This window comes from Lichenostomus cassidix, chromosome 3 (genome assembly GCF_008360975.1).
Source record: "Lichenostomus cassidix isolate B80296 chromosome 3, HeHo_3.0, whole genome shotgun sequence".
NCBI classification, from domain to species: domain Eukaryota; kingdom Metazoa; phylum Chordata; class Aves; order Passeriformes; family Meliphagidae; genus Lichenostomus; species Lichenostomus cassidix.
This window is the reverse complement of record NC_139483.1, coordinates 92,394,480-92,418,707: the sequence shown is the minus strand read 5'-3', so window position 1 is coordinate 92,418,707 and position 24,228 is coordinate 92,394,480. Positions and strand designations below refer to the sequence as shown.

The following is a 24,228-nucleotide window of genomic DNA, read 5'->3' as shown; positions in this document are numbered from 1 at the left end:
TACAACCCTGGAGAAAATCATGTGTGTCTTCAGAACATGAAAAAATAAAAAACATGTGTCAAAAAGTTTTATGAATATTCTCAAAACATTTAGATTCCTTTGGATAGTTTAGATATTAGATGAATTTTTGCTGGGTTATTAATGAAATAATAAAGCTAGGCTGTAAAACTTCATTTAAGACAAAGCATTTGTAAGTCTAATAGATAGAATTATGTCTTTACTAGTACATCATAAAATTAGTTCATGAAGGCTGTATAGTTGTTTAAAGGGCCTGAAATATTAATGTAAAATTAAAAATGTTGGGAAACTTATGTTTAAACTCCATCTTAGCCAATGTAAGGTTTACTGCTTTCCGATCACACCTGAGGTACAATGGGTTTTGAAGTCAAACAGCAATTGTCTAAACATATCATCCAATAACTAAAATGTTTTAAATAGGAAAATTTAGATAAACAGTCCTGAAAAATTGCTATGATAAACCATGTTGTTCTTTTTTTGATAAGGATCAAGTGCTAAATTTAATGACAACTAATTTCACATGTGTGTGTATATATGTTTTCTGTTGATTAGTAATTCAGGGGTGTTTCTGTAATTAAGAGAATTTCTAAAGCTAAATTCTTTAGCATTATAAATGACTCACTTATGGCATTTATTTATGAGTAACTTGAATATTATTTATAGTTTGACTATCGAAAGCTGGATCATAACTTTTTCATTACTTGTCTCCTGCCAGTAATTCAATATTATCTTCTTGTTAAAAATAACCTCTTCAGTTTTAAATTTTCAGGAATTTGCCCCTCAGTTACATCTTGAAAATAGTATGATGGAGGCCAGTAAAATTGTGGTAATCACATGTGAATTTATAATTTCTAAATTTCTGGCCAGTCCTGCAGATAACCCCACTTAGGTGATTGTTTACGGGTCTGTCAGCAGTGTTCAGTATGGTTATCTAAAAGAAAAGGCTACATTAACAACAAATTTCATATGATTGATACAAATTTTTTCCCTTTAAATATTCTGTCAGAAAAACAGACTGAGAGTGGCAGTTTCTTGACGTGACTTTGAACATTGGATCGTAAAGAGAAACTACTTAATCAATCTGATTTTTCATTTTTGTATGTAAACTTCTTCCATTATCTTGTTAGAAAGTAGAGAACAGTGGCTATTATTATCAAAGAGGCAGTTTCAATAGATAATTTATTTAATGCATTTGGAAAGGAAAAAGGTAGTTCTAAAGGATGGAGAGAAACTGGTATGGCTTTAAACTCAGTTTACTAATCTGGAAAATTATGGGCATTTAATATGGACTAGTGTATTTTCTGGAATTCTGCTTTTGTCTCTCTCTCAAAAGTGAAGTGTAATTGTACAACTCCATCTTATGTTTGACACAACAAAATGCTTATTTTCCAAAAGGCAGTAAGATTCAGATGGCACCATTAGTAGTATCCTGTCCTTAGGCTAGATTGGTCAGTGGAGGTTTGCTCCAGTGATGATAATGCCAGTGATTTGTACTTAATTAGTTGAGTATATTATACATTAATTTAATTTTGAGAGTTTTATGAGGTTTTCAATATATCAATAACAGTGTCTAAAATGCTTGCAAGGCTTGTGCTGAGATTCTAATTTTGGTGATGTTTAAAATCAGACAAAAGCATCCCATATGAGTTTTGTGTGTTTACACTTCAGGTTCCCTGAAGTTTCTAAGTGACATATAGAGATTTGTGATACTTAGCAGTTACAGCCGTGGCAAAGTGCATGTTAACAATTTGTATTTTGACCTTTCAATGATTGTGCTCTGTACATAGACTCCTAACACTGCAGATTTGGACTTCCTTGTAGCTAGCTATTAAAGAAATCACCAGACCATTGCAAAAGCATAAAGGAAATGAAGGTCAAATCACTGGCAGTGAATTCTAGCTTGCTGCAGTAATCTAAAAGGTAATGCTGGCTGGAAGAGGTACCACTTGCTGTGTTCATGATGCACTGAAGAAAGCAAGGGACTCCTACAGTTGAAAAGATGTAGTGATTTTTAAATCTGCAGTTACAACTTTGCCTTTGGCTATTTAAGGTTGAATTCATTAGTGTTTCTCCAAAAAGATCAGACTATTTTTCAGTCATTGAATTCCAGATCTTAATTTAGCTTGAAATATCTTTTGCACCCTCAACTCCTGTTTCTTTATTGCAATTCTACATCTTTTTGTCAAAGGGTTTTTCTACATTTATGATTAATCTTCATTTAGTTGTAACTAGAATTTTGGGTTGGTTTTGTTTATGAATATTCGTAAAGAATGTTTACTATGAAAAACCATGGATAGCAAGTTTCCAGATGTGCTCAGTTTTACACTTTGTTCCAGCACAGGGGCTTTGTACAAGTGTGGGTGAGTACTTCACCAGAAAAAAGTAGGGAGATTGAAGTTGAAGTTAATACTTTTTACAGATAACAAAAAACTTTTTTTTTATGTTTAGCTCACTGGACAGTTTCTACAACCCCAAATAAGTATTTCATTTCTATTGTGAAAGCTAAAATTAAGCACTCATTTTTTTGAGCTTAAATCTGCGTCCTGCAACAAGCTCTTTGTGCCTTTGTACTGGTTATGATAGAGGTCACATTTATGTATCCAGTGAAAATGTGTTTTAAATCATCATTGCAACAGACTTTTTTTCCTGAGAATGTTCAAGGTGGAAATGAAGGGATATTTTCTGTAAGTCGACTTTCAAATTTTTCCAGATTAGCTTTATTAACGCTTGTTTGTTTGGCAGCAAATGCTATACAACGTAAACAAATTTTGGGTTAATTTCTTAAAATCAGTTTTAGTGCTTCACACTACATTTGTGCTGCTCCTGTATTTGCTCTCCAGAAGACAATGTTTCTGATGGAGAGCAGAGACTATATGGAAGCTCTCATCCTGAGATATGCAGATATATTTAGAAATATCATGATATGCAGATATATTTAGAAATATCATCAGGTCTCAAAGACAGACATCTTAACAGTTTCAGCTCAGAGCTCTTGTAAACTTTGTTCCCCGCAGTCGGTATTTAAGGAGCAACCCATAGTGGATTCTTTCTCAGGACAGTGGAAAAGTCTTATACAACCAATCACACCTTGAGTTATGGTCTCTAGCTGTAGGTAGACACTGCCTGGCGCATCAGAGTTTGCTGCTTTAAACCTCCTCAAGTAGTCATTTAGCATATGAGGTCACTGCACATTTGGTGCTGGATCAGGTCAAAGCTTTAAAGTCGGATATCACAGTCCTTTTGTGTTTGAATTAGGACCTCAGAAGTGCAGCACTTTTATAAGGACCTCAGAAACGTATCTGCAGCGATGAATGCTGACTGTACGCTGGACAGCACCAGTACAGCTAGTAGGTTAAACTGAGTGATTATTCCTCTCCTTTTGGCACTTCACATGCTGCAGTTGGAGCAGGGCCCAGTTCTAGCCCTTGCCCCACCCCCACCCCAGTATTAGAAGCACAGATGAATTGGACCATGTCCAGTGGATGGCCAAGATGGGCAGGGTACAGAAGTATATGATGCACAAGCAGACACTGAAGAGACCTGAATTTGTTCAGCCTGAGGCTGAGGAAGTTGAGAGAAGAACAGAGCTAATTGCTGTCCTCAGCTGCTTAATGGGTCATTACAGCCAGATGGAGCCAGACTGTTAATGGACATGCACAGTGTAAGGACAGGAGGGAATAGATAGATGTTGCAGCAAGGGAAATTTCAATTAGATGTGAGGTTTAAACTCTTCATTGTGAGGATAGCCAAACACTGGAACAGTTGCTCAGAGTGACTGTTAATTCTTCTTCCTGGTGGATTTTCAAAACTTGAGCAGGCAATGCCTTGAGAAACCAAATGTTACTTTGAAGTTGGCAGTGCTCTGCATTGAGGGATAAACTCTTAACAACCTCAGAATATCTCTTCCAATCCATACTGTTCTGCTTTGGGATACATTACTGACTTTATGTGAAGGACATCGGTCAAGTCTTGCCCAGATATGGATACATTTCCTTCAAATGGTTACGTATTTTTGTAGACCCTTTGTATTTCAAATAACCTCCTTAAATTTGTTTTTAAAGTCAAATCCCCACTCCATTTAGATGCTTTCAAAATCTGATTCCTATATGAGAGCAAAAAAGGAAAAAGGAGTAAAAAATCAATTTAACCTTCAGTGTACCAGAGTTTCAGAGTAGGTGATCTATTCTATATCTGTGCTGTCCTATCCTATATTTTTTGCTCTCTGTCTATTTGGGTCTTTGTTATATCATGCTCAGCCTGGATTTGTATTATTTTTATTTGTTCTTATGAGGCTCTGAGGCTGTTGGTGAAATCTCTTAACATGAGCAAAGTGAAAAAAGATAGAGAAAAAAAGAAAAAAAAATGGAAGAATTATGATTTTTCTGGGTAATTTTGCATTAATACTATTGACCCTGAGCTGAACTCCATTGACACTTGCATTGGCTCCAGAGGGCTTTTGGAGCAAGCAAGGTTCAGACTGTCTTCAGTTTTGTATTTCACAGCACTCTCATGGGTCATCACTGTTACAATTTTTGATCATCACTATTACCTTCCTTGGTATTTTTCAAAAGCATGCTACAATGTGATTAGGCAGTGGCATGTTTCTTTACCTTGTCTGTGGGGTATATGACTCACTTTAACCTTCCATGTCAGTAGAAAATGAGGAAAAATGAGGAGAAATACATACGGATTTGCTCTTTATGAACCTATCACCTGGTCTTTTTTGGACTCATTTGGGATGTTTAGACTCTCCACTTGAATATTGTGCATTTGAAATGTGTATCAGAAGTGTGCTAAAGCACATCCTTTTTATTACTATGTTTATGGCTGCTCCTCTGAAAAGAAAGCATTTGTGTTCAGATCACCAAGAGAAACATCCTGAGTGGCTAATATTTTGCTTTTTATTGCTTCAGTTGTTTTTGTTTTCCTGTGAAAATATTTGATTGTCTAATCCTTTTATTTATTTATTAATTTTTGCCTGAAATGTCTTTTGGTTTAGTTAATGCATGTGTAATGTGTAAACTCCATATGGAGGAGGATCTGATGTGCAAGTACTGTGAATAGGTTCTGGCATTGCTTTGAGCATGAACCTTATATTTTTGTCTGGAGAACATAATGGTCTCTTAGTGGTTGCTTTATGCATTTGGTTGGATGTCAGTTCATTTGTTCAAAAAGATACAAAGTTTGCTGCCAGATTGGTTCATTTTCTTCAGTTTTAGGCTCATTCTATTTTTAATAATGGCTATTCTGTAGTCTATTTTTATTCAAAGTTCTTGTATTACCTTCACTTCTCAGGACTACTCATTTCCCTTGCTCTGTCTTTCCCAGTACAGCCCAGCTGCTAGACTCTCACAGGCAGCTGTTTTTTCCTATTGTATTTTTACTATTCTCCAAAACTTTAGCAGCTATTTGATTTTCCTAACCTCAAGGCCCAGTCCTGGGCAGTAAAAGGGCTTTAGTTATAAATACCATGGTTGAAAGGAAGTATTCAGAAAGCTGAAACTGCAAATGCAAGGGAATCTCGTATTGGGAATGGTCATACAATGGTCAGCAGCGAGAGGCAGGCAGGGAAGCAGGCTTTTACACTCAGCAGGAAGTGCTTGTAGAAATAGTTTCTAAGGAATTAAATACATACATTTGCTATATCCACAACAACTCTAAACAATTGTTGTGATATTTTTCAGCATGTTCTGCATGATGGAGTGACTTACTTTTCTGAGTAAAAAGACAACAAAAAACCAAAACAGGTTTCAAGATGGACAGATATGTTTACATATACACAAATGTAAATGTGTGGTTTTCTTTTGGTTGAAGTTATTTTTATTTCCTCTATGACTGTTCATGGAAATGGGCCCAAATAATATCTAAGTGCAAAAATACTTGCTTTCTCTTCCTATTGTGCCATTTGTCAGCACTCAAAATAAAATAAGAAATGCAGTGTTTTGGTGTAGTGTCATTTTGATTATTTTTACCACTTCATAGTTTCAAACAAGAATTTATAAAAAGCACCTTGAATGCTTTGTGGATTTGTTTTGCATGGATTACATGAATAGGGCTCATACTGCAAAAGTGCATCGACAAAGTATCCTTGACTTCATTCTTATGATGGCAACTGATGCAGGTACCTCCAGTACCTTCTGTCCAAAAGGACAAGTGACAGCTCATTTGAGTCAAGAAAATAATGCTGCCCTAAATTAGGCCAATAGCATTCTTAGTAATATAAGACATTATAAGAGGGTAAAGATTTTGACCAGACAGTCAAAGGGTTTTGATCATGAACTGCATTCAGTGTGGGGCACTTATAATTTTAGGTTCTGGCTAAGCTGGAGAACAGCAAACATGAGTATTACACACCATGACTGTGAGAAAAACTGAGGACTTAGAATAGGAAAAAAACAAAAAAAAAACCCTTGACGAAATTAATATCAATTAGATATTATTGTTTTTTCCCTGAGTGCATTAAACATTTTATTATATATCTGCATATAGAGGGTTTTATTCCCTATCATTGGAGGCTTTAGAGCACATTTTACAAAAAATCTAATTTTTTTCTAAAAAAATTTTCTAAAATGGTCCTTGTAAAAGTGAAGGTTAGTTGGTTTTTGTAGATGTCTCTCAATACCTTACCTAAATGGGTGACTGAACACAGAGCAGGAGACCTCCAAAGGATTTGCTGTAGCATCAGTGTGGAAAAAGAGGATATTGTAAATGGATAATCTTGGACATGATGAAATCTTGCAGTTTATCCTACAGCTTTTTCACACTGATGTTTCAGCAGATGATGCTGCGCAATGGTGAGGTATCAACAGGAGGATAAAGCTACTTATTAAAGCAAAAGGTATAGGAGAAAAAATACATATGAGGAGAGAGAATGGAAAACATAGTTCATAATACTGTCAGCTTTTATTAGTGCTATTATAGCCCTGTTTAGATACAAATGTTGGATTAAACTCCTTAAAATTATCAGTCTTACAACTGAGCCTTAAATTATGCTTTGCTTTTCAGCTGCACTAAATCTCAATATAATGCATGGCTACTCCTTGTCTCTTTGAGTGTCACAGAGTTCTGTTTCATTAACGTCAGTGAAATTATGAAAGGAGACTGGTGACTAAGTGTGCTAATGAAAATTATGAAAATGTTGTATTTCTTGCCATTAAAACCAAAATCTAAAGAACCACGTGCTCAATTTCCTCACTGGAACTTGATATATTATTATTATTATTATTATTATTATTATCATTTTTATTTTTATTTTTATTTTGTATGAATGAATGGGGGGAAAAGGTAAACTGAGAATTGTTTTCTGTGAGGCAAACATAGTTCCATATGTTTTGTGAAACAAAAATAATTTCCAGTTTTCCTCTGCTGCCTTGAAGTCTAGATTCAAATAGGCAGTGATATTCGGTAATTGTATAGTGCTATCTGCTTTTTTTGGCCAATCAGTAAATAGATTTACTGAGGAGAAAAAGGAAAGGCAAATAGAGAATTATAAGCAATAGAGAACATACATGTTTCTAATTGAAATTAAAAATAATATAGGCAGCAGGGAAGAGCTGTAAAGGGTATCTGAAAGTATCAGAGAAAGAGACAGAAGGGCCTGTTACACAAATGAAGGGGAGATACCAAACTGTATATGTGGTATATTATTCAAAGGATAGTCAGAAGTGCTGACCTCATGCATTTTCTGAATGCAGTGCTGAGGTGACAAGTTATCCCCAGCAGTGCTTCTCACCTTTCTGTATTATTTCTCACCATATTGTCACTTCCAAAAAACTTAGTCAAAACTCATCTGGATTGGACTCCATAATCTGAATAATTCCCTGTTGAGTGCACAGTGTACAGTTAAGTGTTGTGTTAAATACCATCCAGTATTTTCCTCAATTAAAAATATTACTATATTACTGGTATGTGCTGTCTTAGTCTTATGACATTATATAGCTTGCATGGGTATATTCAATTGTAATTTTTTTAATGGCTATTTTGTATAGTTTACCTGGCCCTTATATTGTTTTCCTTACTCTACCTCTTTATAGTAGCTTTGATTGTACTTGCACCAACCATACAAGAAAAGTATATACAGAGGACAAAAGGTTAACATGTTTAGCAGAATAATTTATTTTCACTCTAATTTAAAACAATGTTGAACTCAGCTTTTTTTGAGAAATAATGTTGGCATTTATATGTCTGAGTATATTATTTTTAGTTGTTCTTATCATTTAGGTTAGACAAGAAAAACTATAAAAATGAAATACATTTCATAATATTTGGAGGGGAAAAGAGATATTGTGTCTTCATGATAAATTTGTTTCTTCAAGAGATCTTTCTTGTGGCCTATTTTGTCAGCAAGTTCTTATATCTGGGAAGATTATTTCTGTTGGCTAGACAATTTCTAAATGACAGAGTGAGATTAATAATATAGGTACAGGTTTTCCTTGTTCTATTGATTTATTGGGTCCTAAATCTCTGAACACTCACCTGGAATAGTCATTTTACTATTGAGAGCTGTGACAAAAAAGTTACTCAGAGGTATGAGTGTTTGCAAGAAGGACCATCTTGGTTAAGTGCAACAGAGTAACAACATACTACAAAGAAAGAATACCTCCTGTGAAAGTATCACTATAATTCTTCGGATGTATCAGCTATGTGCAGGCATAATCCATTACTAAGAATTGTGCAAGGGAGAGGCTTAAAAAATATCTTTGTCTGAAATGTGGTCACGTCCCTGCTTCTATTCCATCCACTTCAACATTTTATTCAGCATGGGTGTAGAAAAGTTACTTGTCTGAGGCCATAATTTCATATGCATTAGCACTGCTGGAGTAGGTGGGAGACTTGGATCAGGGGATTTATTTTATTAAGACTTGATTTACTAGTTTGTTTTTTTTCCTGAAATGAACACGAATACCAAGCTGCATATGAGTGAATAGATAGTGTTCTCATTGCAAACAGGTAATGTGCATGCTGGGCTATGTCAGGATGAGTAGGATTAGCAAATTCAGGAGGTTATTTCCCTCTGGTGCTGGTGAGGCTGGTGGCACAAACAATACTGTGTTCAGTGGCTGGGGCTCCCTGCTTCAAAAAGCATAGGGAGAAAATTAAGGGAGTCTAGCCAAGGGCCCACTGGTCAGAATAGCTGAAAGAGCTGGGCTTATTTAGTCTGTTGAGGTCAAGATCCATGGTGAGCTACATGAAGGAGAGTTAGAGACAGGATGGAGCAAAAGTCACTTTGGCAATGCTGAGTGATATAACAAAGAACAACCACAAACAGCAGACCAAGAGATTCAGATGAGGCTGATGCAGCACTGGAGCAGGCTGCTCATTGGCGCTGTGGAATCTCCATCCCTGGTGATTTTCAGGACTTGACTATTAAACCCCAGCAGAGTTGGACTTACGTTGTCAAAAGCCCTTCTCTGCTCTCAGTAGAAGGCTGGACTAGTTCATCTCCAGAGGTCACCTATAATAAACTTTTCTCTTTTGCAGTGAATAATATTATGAAGTCTAAGATATTTTACAACATAAAAAAAAAAAAAGAATACTCAAAAAAAAGTGACTTCTTGATTCTGATTTTATGCTACATGAGTTTCTAAGGCAGATTAGGTGGCTGTTTCTTTCCGCTCATTGATAAATTTTTTAAGACTTGTTCAGCTTTTGAACACCAGTGCTGACACACTCATCTTCGGGTGAGATGCATCTAAGCCTAAACAATGTAATTTCACCTGATGGAGTGGTAATGTTTTACACTGTTGTCATATTCTTCATTGTTGTCATGTGACCCCAGAACTGAAATTTAAATTAGAAAGAAATTAAATTAGTGCAGGTGTTTAATATTAAGCCATCTTCCAGAAAAATATTTTCTGCCAAGATACAGCAACTTCATTGCAGAGAAAAGAAGTTAAAATAAGTGTCAAGTCGTAGCTTCTTAACAGATTGTAAGATTTCTGTATTTCCATATAACATAAATCTACAAATAATTGAGTGCCCTGTGCATGTTTTATGTGTTGTGGTTTTGGAAACTGAGTGCGTGCAATCTCACAACAACAGCCATAGAACGTACAGAACAAAACAGACAATATAGAAAAATAACAATTTCTGTCTCTCTGAACAGGCTGTGTGGAAAACAGGGCTCTGTGCAACTTCCTTGTCATGTTGTTTACGTGCCTACTAGAAGTGGTTGTGTTTTTATTTGCCACTCAATCTGTATGTGTCAAGCACAACAAAAATAATATCTAGTCTCCCTCCCCCACTTCCACCCCTTGCCCAGTGGCAAACTACAGCAGGGAAATTCATAAACAGAAGCTTACTGGTGAATTATCCACATCCACAAAGTCTGCTTCTCACCAGTGTGGAGAGATGTGCTGCTGTCAGTTTGAAATGATTGCCAGCCTCTGGAAGGCATGAAAACAAAATCCCCCCAGGAAGTCTCCCCAGGCATGCTGAGATAGGGGGACACCTGGGTTGCCCGCAGATATGGGACCTTAAGAAACATCTGAAGAAAGTCCAAAAATGCAGTGGTCTGGCAGGGATAGTGCTGACAGCTCTCTAGCTTTTGACAACTTTCTGGCACCAATCATAGCTGCAAGCTGTATTTTGCAGGTAGACTATCTAGCCTGCTCCAGACTTGTAATATTGGCACTAATTTATGTTTATGAGGAAAAAAGAGGGAAGCCAGTAATTTGTACAGTTGAGTGGAAGATGCTGTTTGGAGATGCGAAATATGTCAAGCAGACTCCTTGGATTGTAACAAACTTGTGAAGCAGTTGTTCGCAGAACATACAGGATCAAAAAAAGTCAGAAGTTCAGAAACCAAGTCTTGGCTTGTTCTTCCCTATCAATCAGGATAACAAACTGCACACAGGCAGACAGCCCATCTCAGTAAAACCGCAGGAACTCTTTGAATTAAACGTGAAAAAAAGATCTTCTGAGCTGCTTCCTCTGCATCACTTCTTGTGGCAAATGCATTTTTCATCCAGCAATGAAAGAAACTGGCCTGACTTACCTGAGACCAGGCTTTTCATGCTCTTCACTGGAGGTTTTCTCAATCCTGCTGTTGGGGTGTTGATTCCAGTTTGTCAGCTCTGCTGGGAACACTAATGAGTCTGTCGATACGAGGTTCAGCTACGTGATTCATCAAATTTCATTCATGCAACTTTATGGTGTTCTAAAAGTTGTGATGCACCTATCAGCAGCAGCGCTGCCTGGAAAAACTTATTTTTTCTCATTTGTCTCCCATATGCATGCCACAGCCTCTAGCAGTAGTAAAATCCCCATGATTAACGTGTTTAAAATATATGAAACATGTAGGGTCAAGTGCCATTACAACAGTGGGTTACTGTGAGACACTTTCTTATCGGTATGGAGAAAGTACTTCTAAATAACTGGCAGTGTCACAGCAGCGCTATAAAGGCTATAAAGGTCAATCGGCTCAGTGAGTGTGTTTCATATTGTATTTTTCTGTCATTTTTTTGCCTTCGAGTGAAGATCACAGCTAAAGTCTAATCTTCTATTTGGTATTCAAGGTGGAGATAATTTCAGCAAGCTTTTGTAGTGGACTTTTATTTGCCAGGCATGTTAAACTGCTTTTTACTGATTTTATATTAAAATGCACACATGCATATGTATATGTGTGTGCCTATATATCTATATATCTATATCTATATCTATATATATTTGCTTCAGCATACTTGTTGTCTTTGGAGAAGTCATTTTTCACCTGATGGTTAAAATGAAGATGTCAGAGATTTGTAATATAAAATACACTGTGCTTTCTTATTCTAGTAGGACTCTTACCAGTGTATCACAAGTATCTGCCAACATGATTACATTCCCTGAGATTTCAATTGATTTTTGTATTTGGATTCTAAACAATGGCTTTGTTCTACAGCTTGATACTAACTCCTGAAGCAGCTTTGTCTCAAGAGATACTTCAAAATATTTCCTTCATGTGTCCATATATTTGTACATTATGCAAAATAGATTTTAATACAGCCAACTTCCAAATAGTGGTGTGTGGATAAAATACTAACTGCACATTTAGATGCTGGTTATGATGGAGTTTTATTTCCTTCATTTCTATACTTGAATATTTTGCTGAGTGTAACCATACATTTGAATGACTGACTTCTCTTGCCTGGGAGGACTTGGGAGTCTTTTATGTGCAACAAATATAACTCTGTCACTATTACTGGAGGTTTGCTACCTCCAATAGTAAAATATTAGCAGACTTAAACATTTTATTTCAGTGACTGTTGTCACTGCAGTATTGCACATATAAAAATACAAAAAAGTCATGTGGAAGCAAAAAGTCGTGCTACATGAATGCAATCAGCTGGAGTCTCTAAAGGTGACAATTATATAAATGTAACTAAACATTGATACAGTTCTATTTTAAAATTCTTCCTTCAAAAATATCTTTTTTTGAAAATTATTTTGCAGTTGTTAAGAAATGTGTGCTGAAAATAGAATTGCATTTTTTGTGTTGACTTTGAGTTCCCAACATTTTGTTATATTTGGATATAATTATGACATCTTAAAATAAAGAAATTATAATGTTCTCTTTCTCTTTGCAGAGTCACAGTGTACACTCTGTGGGGAGCCTGAAGGTGAGCATGTTTTCCTACTAATGCATTTCAAAGCAGCTTGAGGTGAACACTTGACTCAAATGATACTCATGTACAATAGATTAGAAATAGCACAAGAATGACAGACATTCTACCCTGTGTTAGATACAAAAAATGATTTGAATTAAGCTGAGTAGAGAACAGTACATGCTCCAGGCAGGAAATACCTTAAATGACAAATATTCCATTAGAGCAAAAATTGAAATATTTACTTCTCATTCTTTTGCATGTTTGTCAAACAAATTTGGCAGTAAGCAGGAATGTAAAGAGACATTTAAGGAGGATGGAAAACAAAGAGATTGGACACAGAAGACAAATGAAAAATGTTTTAGATTTGCTATTAAATTTACAAAGAGGCTAACACATTTTAGCAGTTGAAGTGAATAAATACGACTTTTGAAATAAAGATAATTAAGCAATAACTTACGCAGTTCGAGTACGTGCCCACATGACAGTGTTTGTTGGTTTGTTTTGTTAGGGATTTTTCCAGGTGACTAATTAAATGCCAAGGTGAAATCCACATTTTACCTAATTGAATGCTGAAACAATGAGATTATGATTATTAAAGTAGGCCTTTATTAAGGAAAATATCACTAATTTATGTATTTGTTAATTAACATTGGTGCTGTTATAAAGAAAATGTCAAAAGGTTGGCCTTAGTTTGAAATCAACCACCTGGAGTCTATCTCAGAGTTCAAAATAGCCAATGTAAATGCTGGAGCAAGGTTTACTAACTAAAAAAAAACAAAATTAAAAAATAAATAAAACAGATTCTATGCTGTTCCCAAAGATATTCAGCTTTATATCTTGAATAGTTGCTAAAAAAAAAAAGTTTCAGCTTCTAATGGTTTATAAATTTAGGAGGGAGAAGTTATTGAGATATGAAGCCTGGAAATGGAAGGCTCAGTAAATTAAATATTAATTATCTCCTTCTCCTTTGGTATCTGACAAATAATTATTTTAGAAATTTGTTTTGACTTCAGTCCTTTAATAAACAGTCAATTGTTGATTTTTAAATTTTCTTTGTCCTTTATTTGATAAATTTATAATAGCACAGATACATGTATGAAAAGGAAAAATAAGATTGGTGGTGTTTTGCCTTTCATGAGATATTTCTCTGCTGATAAGCTTGTCCAGCTTTAAAGTTATGCATTGGATTAGTTCTTTTTTATTATATGTTGTGACTGCTTTATAACAATAGTTCTCCTTTCTTTTCATTGCTGCTCTTTCATGCCTCTTCAGCTTTGCAAATATTAATACATATATATGGACTGTGTAAAAAGGGAATTTAAAAAAGGGTAATTTTATTTTTTTTTATATGTCTATGACTAAAAATCCACAATCAAAAGATTACTATATAGTAATAGGAATAGGCCTCAAGAACAAAACATTGAGTTTTTAGCTATATAGAAATGAAAGGAGTGAATGTCTCCTGGATCACCAGTCTCACATCTGAAATACTGTATTATTTGAATACTAATTATTAATTCTCTGCTTCCATTTTAAAAACATTGACATATGTGTCAGTTTAGATTAGTGACAAAACGTAGAATCTGAAGTTTTTTCCTTGCCAGATTTACACAAATTCTGATCTAACACTAAACATTCACAGAAGTTTGATATGTGATTTTGTGATGAAGAATCAGTTGCTATGCATATACGACTTTAGTTTTTAAAAGGCCATTCCAAGAGAAACTTCATATCTCTGTTGCATAATCCAAAACCAAAAAAATCCCCTCAATATCCCTTTCCTATGCAATGTTCCATAAATTTTGCTATGGTTTCATAGTAGATTAAGAGAAGGGAAGAACTAAAAAATCAAGTTTTTGCAGTATTCTAAGTGCAATTTCTGAATTTTCTCTGTAGCCTCCTTCAGAAATTTGAGATACTTTCTGGCTTGTAGTTTGCATTTTTAAAATTTGAGGAAAAATCAGAGATTATCTGTTAAAGTTAGGTACTGTTTGCCTGCAAGTTCCTTTTTCCCTCCTCCTTTTCAGATAAAATAAATCTAAGTTGGCTAAGTGCCTTAATGTACTTTAGCATATTAAGATGAATTTGCAGAGTTATAGGACAGATATGCCACAGTGTAATCCTCCTATACTAGTTTCCAAAGTGTTAAGAGATTCATTTGAGAAATTGTAGATGTGGGGAAACCTCCTTGTCTTGGGTGTGAGAAAGACAATGTTTCACATCTTATGTCTTCTGAGTTCCTCTGAAGCTGTTTATGCCATTTCTTGAAAGACCTGCAGGCAACGAGGTCTGTGAGTTTGTGATTGTGTTCTGCCTTCTGTAACAGAGGTGACAAAATGGAAGCAGTTTGCAAGCCTCAAATTCTCATTGTCAAATTGGCCAAGGGCAGTTTCACTGTTCTCGCTACTGTTCATCCTTTCTCTAACCATCACTCCCCTCTCAAAACCAGCAGTTTTTTCCTGGATTATCAGTGTCATAAAAATGACTGTGTAAAACAGTGCTCTTTGCCAGCAGCACTTTGCCAAGTTTTTAGCAGTTACTACTGCACTGCAGGAAGAAAGTGCGTTTATCTGCATACACATTGTTGCACAGGTGTGGAACATCGTGGGTGCCTATTTTGTAGAGTGAAAAAGTATCAGATATGGAAGGGAGATATGAGAATACAGATTTCTCGTTTCAGGGTTCTGCCTGGGGAACTTGTGGTTTTGCAGTTAAATGTGTTGTGTGTCCTCCTTTGAATCCTAACTAAAGAGAATGAGTTGGACAAAACAGGTCTGTGAGAATAAGCCTTTTCCATGAGCTGCAAAGGCTTACGTGTTCTGTTTCAAAAATCACAGGTTTGCTCCGTTATTGATAGTGTGCCAGCCGTCATTCCTGTCAGTGTGAGATATTTGAAGACCATGATGGTTTTTTTTATACTGGGAGGAAGCTAAAGTTGCAGAATCCCATTAGCATGGCTGCTTCAAGCTGATCCATCTTCTGGAAACACAAGAGCAGCAATGCCGTGTTTTCAGAGAGGTGACAACAGCTACCTTTGGGAAGTGATCTGCAGATGACAGATTATGTTGTCACAGTAAACATTGTTGGGCTGTGCTTTGCTTTATTCCTCCTCAGATTTTAAGTGAGGATGGCATGTTATAGACAAGTGCCTATCTCAGTCTTTGTGACAGCTGAAGTACTCTGTTAGACACACTGGTGTAGTCATGAGAAGTTTCAGGAACAGTTATCCCCATTAATCCTCTAGAAGGATTCTGTTCCTTCTAAGTCTTTGTATTTATTCACAGAAGGTTTTGAAAGGACTATATGATCAAATGTAATTTTCTATATTATCAATGCAGAAAACAAGTACTTTCGGTGTCAGGGAAGGTTTCAGTAGACCACTCTGTCTTCTCAAAGACTATGTGAATGAAAGATTTTCTTCCAGACATTTTAATATCCTTCATAACTCCAGTAGTGTCTTACTCTTTCTAGAATTTGTCCAGGTAGTTCAGATTCTTCCTCAGCATCTCAGATCTGTTTTGGGCTGTGGTATTCACCTACAGTTTGAATTCGGTTTGCCAATTATTTTTTTTGCAAGCAACTGGTGCAAGAAATGATCGGTGTTGTTAGACTTGATGGGTTTGTGGCATCAAACTTAAAAGAGTGACTCTTTTAATTAGTAAAATAAATATTCCATGCAAAAGGAGCATTTAGAGGAGACATATTTCTTAATGTATCTCACATTTCCCATAGCTGTTTTTTTTTTCCTAAACTTGTTATTTTGTTAAGTTAAACAGTTAATAGTTCATACAGCCAATGCATAGATATTGCATGACTCCAAGGGTCTAAAGGTTCAGAAATTTATCACAATTATATTTTTCTGATAATAAATCCGATTGTCAGAAGATGAAGATATCTTTTTTCTGTTGATTTAAATTTTTGAGCTTAGATGCCAACATAACTTTGTCTTTCTCTGAGAAAAAAAGAGTTTGTGCAAAATTTTTAGCTGTTACAAGAAGGCTAGCATATGTCACACATTTACCCTTACAGAAGTTTGTGATAATTAATTTTAGAAGAATTTTTAATTTGATTAATAGTGGAGGATGACTTTAATTTACTTTTTATTCTATTTTTGTTTAGTAACAGAAGTTTTGAATGTTCTGAAAAACATTCAGAAAACAATTTGTATTTGCTCACGAGATACATAAAATGTTTGGTGGAATTTTGGAAATACGAGAAATTTAAATAAATATTTTACAGTAAAAACAAAAAAACCCTCTAAATTCCTTGATGAAAAAAAAGTCTTTTTCAGATATGTCAGTGTTAGAGAGGTGTATTTATTTCAGGTGCTATCAGCTTTGGTGCCTTCTGTGCTCGGATTAATGGTAGTGTATTGGAGTTTGGGGGTAAATAAGTCTGGATTTTTACTTTTTTTTGTTGGTCTGGTTAATTTTCTTATTTTGTTTGGTTGAGGTTTTTGTTTGTGTGTGTGTGTGTGTTTTTGGTTTTTTGGTGTTTTGTTTTTTCTGTAGTGTTTTTTTTGGGGGGTTGGTTTTGGTTTTTTTTTTTAATAAAGAATCTAGAGACTAGGTAGTTCAAAAATTTACCCTAAACTTGGCAATATGTCTTAATATTGATGATGTTCCATCTGTGTAGTTCTGGCTCTGAATATAAATATTTCCCTTGGTATCCTGTGGAAAACTATTTCAGGCATATTAATAACTCCAGAGAATTTCCTTAATCTTCATTTTGCTAATCTTAACATTTAGTAATCCACATTGAGAGCTGACAGTTTTGCCACTCTTAGCAATGACTTTCAAGAGTCCTGTAGTCTTAACTTTTTTATACTTCTCCTGTATTTACTAGACCAACAATTACCAGCAATAAAGTTGCTTGAGGAAGCAAAGTGCATTTCACAACACATACTCCTGACATTTTAAGGAAACAATAATACTTAATGAAATATTAGAATAATAAAAAATGGAATAATAGAAATTAGAATAATAGAAAATAAAATAATTTGCCTAATTTTAATATTTCTTCTTTTTCTACTACTTATAAAAAAATCACAGTTGTTTCTTCATGTGAGAAGGTTTCTTATTCTGTATATGTACCATGAAATACTTAAATAGATTATGGTTCCTGCTATCAACATAATAATAATTAATAATTATTACCTGAAATGATTGCCATAATGCTGAGTTTATTCAGTCATGTATGAAAAATTTTATGTAAATTCAGGGTCAAGGTCTGTGATGTTTCTGCTTTGTTCTATTTGTACATCAACACCTTGGTTTTCATGAACAGACACTTTTGTGTGCCTATGTGAACTTCCTTGCTAACATTTAAATAATAATGAATAAAATTCCTGGTAATGTGAAACACTCTCCTGATCCAAGTATTTTTAATAGACATTTTAAAAAAAAAATTAGTTATTACTCTCAAAGTGATTTGATTTGTATTTTATATGGAAACTTTTTCAAGTTTCATAGAACTGTATTGCTCTCATACTCCATTGGGTAGTCTGGAAATAATGATTAATTTTTTTTAACGTGCAAATTAGTTACACTACATGCTTTTAAAATAACCTACAAAATTTGGAGATTGTATGAACCTCAATATTTTTTAATCTCTTTCTCACTAGGCTAATATGTGAGATTCTACTGATAATTTCTTTAGGACACCCAGTATATTCACAGTGTGCACTATTCTTGGACTGTGCTGGGTTTTTTACAAAGTGATGAGATGTGTATCATGATTTTCAGGAACCAGTTACAGTATTTTTTTCTTCAAACAACATTGAACTACATGTTGCCACTGTATTTTCATGTTTCCTGCATTTAGGCAGAGAGCAAAAGTTGTCTACAGTATGTCTGCTAAAGATGTAGATGCTGAAAAAGTTCTCAGTGTCTGGCTATACTTGAAGTATTTGAAGGTTCAATTTTGAACTGATCTATAGTTCATATTTAAATAGTTTGAAAAGTTATATATGACATTATTAAAATGAATACTTTTGTCTATAACTAGTAACAAAGCTGCCCATTTTGTCCAGTTGGATCGAAACAGACAATGGTATATTCAAAGGCCTAGGTCTTATGTAAACTGAGTGTGAGATATGGTGATATTAATTTTGGTTCTGTTACATGCTATCTTGTGGTAAGTTAAGATAAAAATATTTAAAGAAAGAAATCTCATTTTATTTTAAGAAAATAAATTATATTCTTTAATAAAGTGTGTTCCAGGCCTTCACTTAATTTATATTTGGAATAAATTAAATTAATTCTTCAGCTCTTTTTCTTTCTCATATGTACAGGAAACAGCTGCACTCAAAACTACATTGTTATTCTTGGCTTTTTCATCTACTCATCCACTCCCCTGAGTTTTGCAAACCAAAAAAAGAAAAAAGAATCTGATTTAATTTAGATAAATACGATGTAATCCCAATTGCACATTCATTTCACATCGTTGTGATTAAACAAACAAACAAAACCAAAGACAAGGACCATCTTATCTTTTTTGCTCCAATAGGAATGAATAAGTGAAAAGCTGATTTGATTTCTGGGGATGAGGGGAGAAAAGTTGGCCTCAAAAGCTATAGTCAACACACTTAAGGTTTCATGCAGCATTAGAAATGTGAATATTTCCTCTGACAACAGTGAGTGAAGTTGAAAATGTAATTTAGTCCTATAGGGGAATAAATAGTCTCAGGACTGCAGTGTTTGCTGGAGTGGAGGCCAGTGTGAGTAAGGTCGGTACCGCCTAGAAGCTATAGATATTTTAAATTAACCTTTGCATAGAAGTAGATAAGTATATATACACACTTCTTTCTTCCATTTTTGTTCTTTTTCTAACTGTTTAGGACATTTTCATATTACATGAAATGTCCTGTTTTGAGTAGTTTGTATACGTCAGATTTGTCTGCTGAATGTTAATTTCTGCAGGAGCACCTTCCTCTTAAACATGCTGTTTTAGAAGCATGTCTCATAAAAAGAAACCATTTCTTTGATATGTAGACTGCCTGTGCTTTCCCTTACCTGCTAATTTTCTTGCTCTGCAATTCAACTATAACATTGCTTTGTATGTATGCGTAGCAGGTCTCTTTATATCGAACAGTCATGTCTACAGAATATTGCCTACAGCTTCTAGCACACTTTATATTTTACTTCTTCTACATACTTCTGCATATTTGTAGGAAAAGAAACAGGATGAATTTCTATGTAAACAGATTTATTTTTTTTTTTAAAGATGGCAGATTTCAACTTTTATTCCTTATTTAATTTACTATGGATTTAACCCTGTAAAGCTGAAATACCTGATATTATGGGCCAGTTTTAAGTTCTGCGGATTGGGATGGCCAGTTTGCAAACTTGATTTGACTTTCACCATATCTCTCCTTGGACCTGTCCCTTAGTCCCAGGCTCAGGACAGGCTTAGATGGTCAACCTAGCCTCTGCAGACACCTTCTTATAAGGAAACCTAGGCCTGCCTTATATTGCAGTTCTATATCTAACAGGAGCCTTGTCCTACTGGGGAATTGTCAGTATCTTTGTCCTTTTCTAGGCTAAGGTGAAGCTGATTCTACACGTAAAGTTGAACACAAGTGAGATGCAAAATGGTCTAAGTGCCACTGGATCTTCTGTATGCAAGATTAAGTTATTTTGTCTAGATCTTGTGTTTAATTCTTCTGGGTAGAGGGAGAGTCTTAAAAAAATCTGTGATTGTGAAGTTTGAGAAGCACAATTGTAAAACTTCCATTCGTATCATCACACACTGAGACCTTCAAGACTGAATATTTCCAATCCATCTTCTGAAACCCATGCACAAATAAATTACATTATTATTACTGCACACATGTACACATTTCATTCTGACTGAGCAGATCATGAATTATTTTTACCTTGATTCTAGAGCGTCAGTCTAAAAAGGTTAAGAAGCAGTGTGATAGCAAAAGGAACATGGTTTTGAAGCCAAAACCTGCATTAATTTAAAAGAGATTTCCATGCAAAAATCATGCTGGCTTCTCCTATAGTGTACATTTGCATAAATCTTAGATAACTTCTGGCAACATTCATCTCAACTATGTATGAAAATCCTGAGCTCTTACTTTGTGCAGAGCTACAACTCATATTAGTAGAAATATTATGTAGAAAAAGAGCTAGGACTTCCACAGCAAAGAACTTCAAGCAGATTGACTTAGACTTCTGTACTTACTGATTATTTTCCATAAGCTTTCATCACAATTTTAGTCACTGGAATCTTCTCACACCTTATAAAATATTAAAGGCAACACTTTTCTGTAGTAATGTGTGACAAAGAAATAGCTTTGAGTATGTGGTTGTAAATATTTTTTTGTATCTTCTGACTGTTCATGAAAATGAAAAATATGATGGCAGCAGCTGTGTTAAAAACAATTAGCTTGTGCAGATGGATGTTAAACAAGCTTTTCAGTGCTGGTCTCTGAAAAATATTTCAGAAAAATTTGACATGGTATTGTTCCAGTTAGAGAAAAAATGCATTTCCAGGTGTATCAAGAGGCAGCATATCTTCCACAGTGCAGTTCCTACCCCAGAGCTGGTTTTACAGATTTTAACCCCACACAATAGAGCAGAAACTTGGGTCAGTGTGTCCTTTCCCCACAGCTTCTTTTTCTCAGTGGTACAAATGGACTACCACTGAATGCCTCAGCATGCTTAGCAAAAGGAATAACTTCTTACATTAATGCTGCACAAAGGTCATGGTTCACTCTTTATTCATTTTACTTAATGTAGCCCATGAAAAGATAATGGGGCAAATGTGTTCTGTCAGATATAGGGCTTTGTACACTGTCCAACAAGTTATATGGAAGAAAAAGATAATTTTGTTCATGGACTCATTGTCTAACTAGAAACTTTGAATGTTGGACTTGGTTACACTAATGTCCATTATCATCATTCCTTATGAGACAGACTAATTATTAAAACATGGAATTAGTTTATCTTTCAGCATATGTGGAGACAGTAATCTCTTGAGGATTTTTAGCTTGTGTTGAATTTTCATTCTGCCATCACATTTTTTGTTTGTCAAGTGTATAATGACAGTGTCCTTTTTAAGAACTGAATGTCTAGGTTTGCAAATCAGACTCCATTCTGAAAAGAAACTTCTAAGAATGTTGAGAAAATTCCATCTCAACAATCTGTGTTCCTTACCAAGTGCATCCAGAACTAGTGATGGAACAACATTCCTTTGGTAGATTATTGTAAGTTACGGATTACATGAATTGAAGTAAGACTTTAAGTTAATGCCATGAATGGCACCATGGAGATTTGATTTTTGCCTTTTCCTCAATAACCTTCAGTTCATCATACTGATATAGAAGAAAATTAATTCCCTTACTGATGAAGAACATGTGAATGTCTTTTGTCTTCCTTTGTTTTCCTTTGTATTTACTGTGTATAGACTTCTTTAAAAATAGTTTTGTGCTAGACATAGTGATTTTCACCTTTCTGGTGGTGAAGCAACTGATTAAGTAATTGTTTAACCACTGCAATATTTGCCTTGAACCACAGAAACAACAGGGAGGATCTGGAGGATATTCCTGAAGGCAAGGCAAAAATGTTGTTCTTTATTTTGTCTATCCCAGCAGGCTAGATACTTTATGATCAAGAAAAGTCCATGCAGTTCAAATTCTGGATTTTTCTTCTGTGACCTAAATCTGATTCTTGATACCATAAGGTTTATGTGTTATGTTTTCTAGCTAGCCAGTTGCTGAGAGTTTAAACCCAGCTTGGGAGAGGGCCTTTTGGAATTATTTACTTCATGTTGTAAAAGCACTTTCATAAAAGAACATGTTATTACTGTCTCTGCCATGAGAAACTCTTTCAAGCAATCAATATGTAATTTAGGATTCCTGCTTGATACCAAAAATTCTCTGCCTGCAAAGGCTGGGTCTGAGTGCAGTCTGTTTTAAGTATGGGGCATTTTTATAGTCTGTATATGAATGTCTTCATATTGATCTAAAACCTCAAAAAGGTAAAAGGAAAAAATCTTGCTTTAGGCAAAAGACTGGCAGTGTAGGGTTTCTAAACTTCAACAACCATGTATATAAATGCAGCTCCCACAAGACATATGACAAGGGCAAACTCAGCTTTCAAGGCTGAATTCAAGATATTTGGTTAATAATCAAGAGATTCACTGACTGTTGGAGGACTTCAGGAAGAAAGTATATCAAATTCCACTTAACAAAGGAGAAGCCAGAATTGTGGAAGAGAGGTAAAGCTTTAGATGGTGGGACTTACACATGAGCAGAATTGGGAAAGCATAAAGATCTTCTGAACCATCATCAAAATATGGTGATATTCAAGAGCAGCAAGGAACAAAGGAAGGGAGATGTCTCTCTGTGTTTCATTTTTATGACAGACTATAAACTGCTTTTCTTGTGCTGGATCATGGCTTAAGTCACATGGCTTAAGCTAAATGTGATTTATTTGCAGAATCTTTATAAATCTAATTTGTTTCTTAGCGTTCAATGTCCTTAACCTTGAAAAGGTGAACTCAGATTACCCATAACCTGAGGGGAGATGGACACATTCAATATAGCTGAGCTTTAAGTTCTCATTCTGTGACATGAGAATAGAGAGACCATGGAAGGAGATTAAACACACCCAATTCTCTTACTGTGAAAACCAAATAAATATAGAAGCATCATCTAGCACAAAAGATCAGCTGTGGATGTGGTAGAAGATGTAACAAAAGAGGGACAAAGACCAACTTTGTCATTGGAATTCTTGCTGCATGCCATTGATGCAGGGCTTTTTCCCAGGCTCCTAGCCTCTAAAGGATGGCAGTTTTAACACCTGCAAGAAATTTGGTCCCATTTTAGCATTTTAATATGTCTGTGGAAAACATTTGTACTCTGCTTAACCACATAGCACCTTTCTGCCATAATTATTTCAACGTAGCAAGCTCAGGATTTGATGTATCTAACTGAGTAGGCAATGCAAACTGAAATGATTAATGTGTTTGAAATGGGACAGTTAAGGAAATTTTTGCACTAAGTTTTTTCTACAAGACAGATGAGGTTGAATAATTTGTGCCTGCATCTGTGCTCTATTCCTAACATTATCCTTTAGAAAGATCAGCCTCTGAATATGAAGACTTGTACAATATATTTTAACAAGACATTGACAAATCAATCATTCCAACTCACAGTGGAAAGAAATAGGCAATTTGTTACTGTCTCCAAGAATGATGGAGATAACAGGCAGAAGAACTGGAGGAGAATCCAAAGTGGAACATTGACAGGAGCAGAAACAAAAAACAGCCCTAGCTGACTGTGTAGTCCCCTACTATCCCTGCTGACTGACTGCAAGATCTTGCAGTAAAATTACTACATGGTTCTAAATAATTAGCATTCTGTAGCAAGCCTATGTTACCCTCACAACCGAAAATGGGATTACTCATTAACATGTGATTAATTACTTTTACAAGTGAAACTTCAGAAACACCCAACTGTGGAGATACAAATTCAGTACTTGGAATTAAAAATAATAATGTCCCATCTTGTATTCTGGGATACTGCTACAAATCCATTATTAAATATTAAATATTAATTTATATTTATATAGGTCATATTAAATAATATTAAATAATAGGTAAAAAAATAATA

General features: G+C 35.1%; 1 protein-coding gene across 17 annotated transcripts in view; it reads left to right on the top strand.

The window, feature by feature from the left end:
- DLGAP2 (DLG associated protein 2) overlaps positions 1-24,228 on the top strand; it is a 460,234-nt gene that overhangs the window by 203,290 nt on the left and 232,716 nt on the right. For all 17 annotated transcript variants that reach the window (XM_085056707.1, XM_085056705.1, XM_085056703.1 and 14 more), the window contains one exon: positions 12,585-12,617. In XM_085056707.1, coding sequence (XP_084912833.1) covers positions 12,585-12,617 — 33 coding nt within the window. The remainder of the gene's footprint in view (positions 1-12,584; positions 12,618-24,228) is intronic.